This window comes from Arachis ipaensis, chromosome B1 (assembly GCF_059453495.1).
Source record: "Arachis ipaensis isolate K30076 ecotype BB chromosome B1, ASM5945349v1, whole genome shotgun sequence".
NCBI lineage: Eukaryota > Viridiplantae > Streptophyta > Magnoliopsida > Fabales > Fabaceae > Arachis > Arachis ipaensis.
Genome location: NC_142436.1, coordinates 131,013,184 through 131,021,723, shown reverse-complemented (window position 1 = coordinate 131,021,723; position 8,540 = coordinate 131,013,184). Strand labels below are relative to the sequence as shown.

General features: G+C 28.6%; 1 protein-coding gene across 1 annotated transcript; it reads left to right on the top strand.

Annotated features, from left to right (window-relative positions):
- The first annotated feature begins 491 nt into the window (after nt 1-491).
- Nucleotides 492-7,009, top strand: LOC107626701 (uncharacterized). The gene is made up of 7 exons (XM_088499406.1): nt 492-1,137; nt 1,243-1,349; nt 1,539-1,685; nt 1,853-1,940; nt 5,650-6,368; nt 6,557-6,703; nt 6,914-7,009. The coding sequence occupies exons 1-7, from the start codon at nt 492-494 to the stop codon at nt 7,007-7,009; spliced, it is 1,950 nt and encodes a 649-aa protein (XP_088355532.1).
- The last annotated feature ends 1,531 nt before the right edge of the window (nt 7,010-8,540 follow it).

Here is an 8,540-nt window from a genome sequence, read left to right as displayed (position 1 = left end):
ACTAAACAATTTTGCAACTAAGATGAATTCACAGTTGAGCTGGAATTAAGTTGTCACTTAATGTATACTAAAAAAATAAAAAATATTGTTACATTAATTGGGAACTAATAACAAACAAGGTTTCTTAACAAATGGCACACATAGTTAGAAAGTCCACCAAAATAGGCATCTAACATTGAAAATTCAACAAAATTGGTATTAGATTCTGCTATAAAAGCAGTATACATAAATTAATTTCATATCAATAAAAATTCACCTTCCATTGTTTTTTCAAATATAAAAAATTGAATCTCCAACAAGGTACTTGTCTTTTTGACATGTTATGTGAATTTTAACTTCATATGTCTTATTCAAGCTCCACATGGTTTAATATTTTATTTGTCTTCCTTAACATGTTTTCCTAATTTATAAACATATGATTGATATTACCATAGATTAACATATAAACATATGATTGATGATCATATAAATATGACGATTTGCAGGAAAACATGAAGTTTATACCTGAAGTGTTATTACTATCATTAACAATTATACTGTTGGAATCAAGCATCATATTCGCACGACAATATAAGAATTCAAATCATATCAAGACGGCTACTTTTTATAGTGAGCAATTTGTATTGGAACCAGGAAAGGTTACGATAACAGATTTATTCGATATTGAGTTTCCAAGAGGACACATCGGAATCAAGAATTTTCAAGCCGAGTTAGTTGATGAACATCGGAATTCTTTGCCATTATATGAAGCTTACCTGCACCATTATTTTGTTTTAAGATATTTTGAAAATGTTACTATGTCACGTCAGGCTAATCAAAGTCAGCCCATATACGGTAAGTATTTTAGAAGAAATGATGGAGTATGCCAGGGTAGTGTTAATTCATATTCCTGGGGGCTTGGAGTTGATGCACGAAAAACTAGCTTAGAACTAACAGATCCATTTAGAATAGTAGGTACGCACCCTGAGAATGTCCCAATGGAGTATAATGAAGAGAAATGGTTATTCGATATCATGGTTATTGACATACGTGGTACAGAAGACAAAAAAGGTTGCACCGAATGCAGATGTGACCATTATAATGTCAAAAGTGAAGACTTTGTAAGCAAAACTGGTATTGATGGGAAACCAATGTCTGGTGATTATAAAGGAGGAATTTTTTGTTGTGAAAAGACTTCTCAATGCAAATTACAAAAAGGATATAATAACAAATAACAGAGAAAAGCTTCCCTTAAATATACAGTAACATGGGTTGATTGGGATCAATACCAAGTGCCTATTAAGTTTTACATACTTGATGTTACTGATCAAGTGACATATAATGGCTCCGAACCAATTCATAATTGTATGGTAAGTGACAAGTATATTTCATTTCAATTGAATGCTAAAATGCATGATTCATGTATTTCACATGGTGACATAATTTATCATAGGTAATTAGATTAGCCAAAAATTATTTTTTATGAAATGAAGTGAGTATTAATCTCTTTTTTAGTTATACAATAAATTATCGATAAAAATTTTTTAATTTTTTTGCAGGTAGAGTATTCTATCACTCCACAAAATACTGACATTGGGCATTATCATATTAAAAAGACAAAGATCCCAATGAAAAAGGGTGGTAATCTAATCTACTCTACAGTTCATGTGCATCCAGGAATCGTTAATGCAACTTTATATGGGGAGGTAATTATCAATATTTCATATATAGTCTTTACAACTACGTATAAATTATTTTGTTAGCTGACCATTCTATATTTGTTTATTAAGTAATATTATTTCTTAATTTTCCATCTTCTTAAGAAGTAAAATATTTTAAAATATATTTGTCCTTATTTTTTTCTTTTCTTCAGAATGGAAAGGTATTATGTGCGGTTCAACCAACATACGGCACAGGAGAAGAGCCAGGAAATGAAAAAGGCTATGTTGTTGGAATGTCTGGTTGTTATCCAAAACCAGGCTCTATCAAGATTCAGGATGGAGAAATATTAACTGTTGAATTCATACATGAAAACAAATATAATACTGGACTTATGGGACATTTCTACGTGTATTTAGCAGAAGAATTACCATAGTTGTCAGAACCGAACCGGTAATCGAACTGGTCAGATTTCTGGGTCATTGTTACTGGGTTAACCGGTGGGTCACTGGTTGAACCGGTTAACCCGGTGTAATTAAATAATTATATAAATTTTAATTATTTTTTCTTTATTATAAGTACTTTTATTTTGTTTTTATAAAAATAATTATCATTTTTAAATTTTAATATTTTATTAATTAGTTTATATTTATTGTATTATTATATTATTATAGGTGAAAACTCACTTGCAATTATTTTCATGTGAAGTTGATATTTAAAAACAGTTAGATGATTTCACAAGTTTGACTAAATATCATCTAACGATTTTCAACTATCAACTTCATATGAAGACAACTGCATATGAGTTTTTACCTATTATTATATACTATAAGTATTTATTGAAAAATAATATTAATAGTAGATATCATATAATCATGAAAAAAATAAATTGTGATTAATAATTTTTTTTGTTTATCTTTTTAATTTATATATATTTAAAAAATTTTATAGTTAAATAAAATATAATTAATTTAAAAATGAGTGACTTTAAAATTAAAATAAATTGAATATAAGTAAAATAAAAGATTGCTATATGTATTATAATTTGTATATATATTGGTAACAAGCATTGCCAGCTTGGTGGTAAGAGTGTCCTTGCTGTCGAAACCCATGTCAAGCATTTTCAAAAAAATTTTAGAAATCACAAGCCTTGACACTTGGCAGCGCTAGAGCATATGGAGAATGGTGGACTTTGTAAAGCCCGTAAAATTAGCAGATAATTTTTCAATAAATTAAATATTAATAAAATAAATTTAAAATATAAATTTTATAGTTTAATAAGATAGAACGAATTATAATATAAATTTTGACACTAATTTTAAAAAGTTGGCCCAAGATTGGGTCAAACGGGCCAAACTGGTCAAACTGAGCCCAAATCGGGCCCGTGGGCCCAACCAACTCATTAAATGAAATGAGCTTAAGCTCATTCTCCTCCCCATTCATGCAAACATGCTAGGTTTCAGCAAGAAAGGGGGGAGGAACACTTTCCATTTACAAACCCTCACTCAAACCTTTGATTCCACATGACTTCTCGCCCAAGCTCCGATCGCCGCACCGTTTAAGGTCTTGGGAATGTAGAGGCAATCCTAGAATGCCGACACTCTGATTATAAAACTTAAAGGACTAAAATAGAAACTAAGAATTAAGGTGATTCTCTAAGGCTTTCTAAACTTAACCAATTCTTTAAATCTAACTAAAACTTAACTAGAACCCTAAATCTCTCCGCCTTCCCTCCATTCCTCCATCTCCGGTGAAATTACAAAAACAAACAAACAAACAATAGCAAACACAGGGAGAATATAAGTAATACAGATAGCAAATATAACAAATAGCATATTATACTCACTTAGAAAATCCCAATTAATGCACAAGCAAGCAATTTTTTAGGACTTTAATACTCCCTTTTATCTATTTAAAAAATATATATTCTCTTTTTCTCAAGGATTAAAATAACATACATTTCAATTTATTTTGCTAAAAGTACCTATTAATAACCATTATCATTATATATGTAACTTGTAATAGTTATTTGGTTTATTTAAATAACAATAATAATATATAATTTAAAATATATATTTATTATTAGTGTAATAAATTGTACTTGTTTTAATATTTTATCACATAACATAAAATATTTTAAGTCATTATAAAAATATTAATTTAAAGTTTTTATATATTCATGATTACTAATAAAATATTAAAAATAAATAAATTTATTACATTAGTCATGAAATATATATAAAAAATTGAATTAAATTTTTTTGTAATGAGTTAAATATTTAATAGCATGTAATAAAATATTAAAAGCAAATAAACATTTATTACAATAATAATAATAATATATTTCATATTATTATTTAAATTAATCAAGTAGTTTTCACTTATAATAGGAGTTAAAATAAGCAATAATTAAGTAAGAAAAAATATGCAATAGTTAAGTTAAAATATTATATTTTAGTGCGAAAATTTTACAGATCAAAATCCTAGACAGTCAAGTCTTTTTTTTAACTAAGTTCAACCAAGTCAAATTTATATACGAGCGTTTATGTTATCGTTATCGTTTTCGTTCTCATTGTTCTTCGTCCTCATCCTCCTCCTGCTTCACCTTTATTATCATTATCATGATCATGATCATCAACATTATCATCATCACCATCTCCTCCTTTACCACCACCTCCTCCGATCCTCTTTCTTCCTCCTCTTCCTCCTCTTTTTTTTTCTTCCTCCTCTTCCTTCATTATCATCACTATCGTCGTCATCATCTTCTTCTTATTAGTTCAATATCATACAATTAGTTTAATAATAACAAAAATGATATATAAATTTTCGATTAATGACACAAAAAATCTATTAAAAATTGTTTAGAATTTTTAATTAGTAAAAGTAAAACCTGCTTTTTTTAGATGCCCTATTGGAGGAAATTGTACTTCATAAAGCTCCAAACAAAATAAATAAAAATTCTATTAAAGTTATTTGTAACTTAAGAAAATTTTTTTTATCATAAATAAAAAAATTTAAATTTCACATTATAATTTTGCTGAACTATTGCCGTATAAAAGCAATGCTCTAAGTACTGAGTTAAGTAGGCCATTTTTTACAAAAAAAAAAAAGAAAGAAAATAGAAAGAGGGTATCCATCTATCAAATTAATAGATTATAAAAGAAGTATTAAATATACGAAATACCAAGACAGTATCGTATTTAATTTTCTAAATAATTTGTATACTTTATTAAGTCTTTTATTTTAAAATTTTGTGTTAGTTTGAACTATAACATAAATTCATGTGGATTTATTTTGTGCCAAAATATCAAATGAGTCGCATAAGAAGAGGATAAGGTTAAAAAACAAATTTGACAAAATCTAAAAAAATATTTTATTATCTAAACAATTTTGCAACTAAGATGAATTCATAGTTGAGTTGGAATTAAGTTGTCACCTAATGTATACAAAAAAAATAAAAACTATTGTTACATTAATTGGAACTAATAACAAACAATGTTTCTTAACAAATGGAACACATAGTTAGAAAGCCCACCAAAATAGGCATCTAATATTGAAAATTCAACAAAATTGTCATTAGATTCTGCTATAAAAGCAGTAGACATACAAAAATTTCATATCAATACAAATTCACCTTCCATTGTTTTTTCAAATATCAAAAATTGAATCTCCAACAAGGTACTTGTCTTTTTGACATGTTATGTGAATCTCAACTTCATATGTCTTATTCAAGCTCCACATGGTTTAATATTTTATTTGTCTTCCTTAACATGTTTTCCTAATTTATAAATATATTATTGATATTTCCATAGATTAACATATAAACATATGATTGATGGTCATATAAATATGACAATTTGCAAGAAAACATGAAGTTTATACCTGAAGTGTTATTACTATCATTAACAATTATACTGTTGCAATCAAACATCATATACGCACGACAATATGAGAATTCAAATCATATCAAGACGGCTACTTTTTATAGTGAGCAATTTGTATTGGAACCAGGAAAGGTTACGATAACAGATTTATTCGATATTGAGTTTCCAAGAGGACACATCGGAATCAAGAATTTTCAAGCCGAGTTAGTTGATGAACATCAGAATTCTTTGCCATTATATGAAGCTTACCTGCACCATTATTTTGTTTTAAGATATTTTGAAAATGTCACCATGTCACGTCAGGCTAATCAAAGTCAGCCCATATACGGTAAGTATTTTAGAAGAAATGATGGAGTATGCCAGGGTAGTGTTAATTCATATTCCTGGGGGCTTGGAGTTGATGCACGAAAAACTAGCTTAGAACTACCAGATCCATTTAGAATAGAAGTAGGTACGCACCCTGAGAATGTCCCAAAGGAGTATAATGAAGAAAAATGGTTATTCGATATCATGGTTATTGACACACGTGGTACAGAAGACAAAAAAGGTTGCACCGAATGCAGATGTGACCATTATAATGTCAAAAGTGAAGACTTTGTAAGCAAAACCGGTATTGATGGGAAACCAATGTCTGGTGATTATAAAGGAGGAATTTTTTGTTGTGAAAAGACTTCTCAATGCAAATTACAAAAAGGATATAATAACAAACAACAGAGAAAAGCTTTCCTTAAATATACAATAACATGGGTTGATTGGGATCAATACCAAGTGCCTATTAAGTTTTACATACTTGATGTTACTGATCAAGTGACATATAATGGCTCCGAACCAATTCATAATTGTATGGTAAGTGACAAGTATATTTCATTTCACTTGAACGCTAAAATGCATGATTCATGTATTTCACATGGTGACATAATTTATCATAGGTAATTAGATTAGCCAAAAATTATTTTTTATGAAATGAAGTGAGTATTAATCTCTTTTTTAGTTATATAATAAATGATCGATAAAAACTTTTTAATTTTTTACAGGTAGAGTATTCTATCACTCCACAAAATACTGACATTGGGCATTATCATATTAAAAAGACAAAGATCCCAATGAAAAAGGGTGGTAATCTAATCTACTCTACAGTTCATGTGCATCCAGGAATCGTTAATGCAACTTTATATGGGGAGGTAATTATCAATATTTCATATATAGTCTTTACAACTACGTATAAATTATTTTGTTAGCTGACCATTCTATATTTGTTTATTAAGTAATATTATTTCTTAATTTTTCATCTTCTTAAGAAGTAAAATATTTTAAAATATATTTGTCCTTATTTTTTTCTTTTCTTCAGAATGGAAAGGTATTATGTGCGGTTCAACCAACATACGGCACAGGAGAAGAGCCAGGAAATGAAAAAGGCTATGTTGTTGGAATGTCTGGTTGTTATCCAAAACCAGGCTCTATCAAGATTCAGGATGGAGAAATATTAACTGTTGAATTCATACATGAAAACAAATATAATACTGGACTTATGGGACATTTCTACGTGTATTTAGCAGAAGAATTACCATAGTTGTCAGAACCGAACCGGTGATCGAACCGGTCAGGTTACTGGGTCACTGGATTACTGGGTTAATCAGTGGGTCACTGGTCGAACCGGTTCACCCGGTGTAATTAAATAATTATATAAATTTTAATTATTTTTTCTTTATTATAAGTACTTTTATTTTGTTTTTATAAAAATAATTATCATTTTTAAATTTTAATATTTTATTAATTAGTTTATATTTATTGTATTATTATATTATTATAGGTGAAAACTCACATGCAGTTATTTTCATGTGAAGTTGATATTTAAAAACAGTTAGATGATTTGACAAGTTTGACTAAATATCATCTAATGATTTTCAACTATCAACTTCATACGAAGACAACTGCATGTGAGTTTTTATCTATTATTATATACTATAAGTATTTATTGAAAAATAATAATAATAGATATCATATAATCTTGAAAAAAAATAAATTGTGATTAATAAATTTTTTTGTTTATCTTTTTAATTTATATATATTTAATAAATTTTATAGTTAAATAAAATATAATTGATTTAAAAATGAGTGACTTTAAAATTAAAATAAATTGAATATAAGTAAAATAAAAGATTGCTATATGTATTATAATTTGTATATATATTGGTAACAAGCATTGCCAGCTTGGTGGTAAGAGTGTCCTTGCTGTTGAAACCCATGTCAAGCATTTTGAAAAAAATTTTAGAAATCACAAGCCTTGACACTTGGCAGCGCTAGAGCATATGGAGAATGGTGGACTTTGTAAACCCCGTAAAATTAGCAGATAATTAGTCAATTAATTAAATATTAATAAAAAATTAAAAATGTTAATTTTATAGTTTAATAAGATAGAACGAATTAAAATAAGAATTTTGACACTAATTTTAAAAAAATTGGCCTAAGATTGGGCCAAACGGGCCAAACTAGTCAAACTGAGCCCAAATCGGGCCCGTGGGCCCAACTAAATCATTAAATAAAATGAGTTGAAGCTCATTCTCCTCCCCATTCATTCAAACATGCTGGTTTCAGCAAGAAAGGGGGGAGGAACACTTTCCATTTACAAACCCTCACTCAAACCTTTGATTCTGCATAACTTCTCGCTCCGAGTTCTGATTGCCGCACCGTTTAAGATCCTGGGAATGCCAGAGGCAATCCTAGAATACTGACACTCTGATTATAAAACTTAAAGGACTAAAACAGAAACCAAGAATCAGGGTGATTCTCTAAAGCTTTCTAAACTTAACCAATTCCTTAAATCTAACTAAAACTTAACTAGAACCCTAAATCTCTCTGCCTTCCCTCCGTTCCTCCATCTCCGGTGAAATTACAAAGACAAACAAACAGACAATGGCAAACACAGGTATAATACAAGTAATACAGATAGCAAATATAACAAATAGCATATTATAATCACTTAGGAAATCCCAATTAATGCACAAGCAAGCAAATTTT

Coding starts and splice junctions, on each gene's coding strand:
- LOC107626701 (XM_088499406.1), top strand. CDS start 492: ATGAAGTTTATACCTGAAGTGTTATTACTATCATTAACAATTATACTG. Junction 1,686..1,852: donor ATGCAACTTTATATGGGGAG/GTAATTATCAAT, acceptor TCTTTTCTTCAG/AATGGAAAGGTATTATGTGC. Junction 6,369..6,556: donor AACCAATTCATAATTGTATG/GTAAGTGACAAG, acceptor AATTTTTTACAG/GTAGAGTATTCTATCACTCC.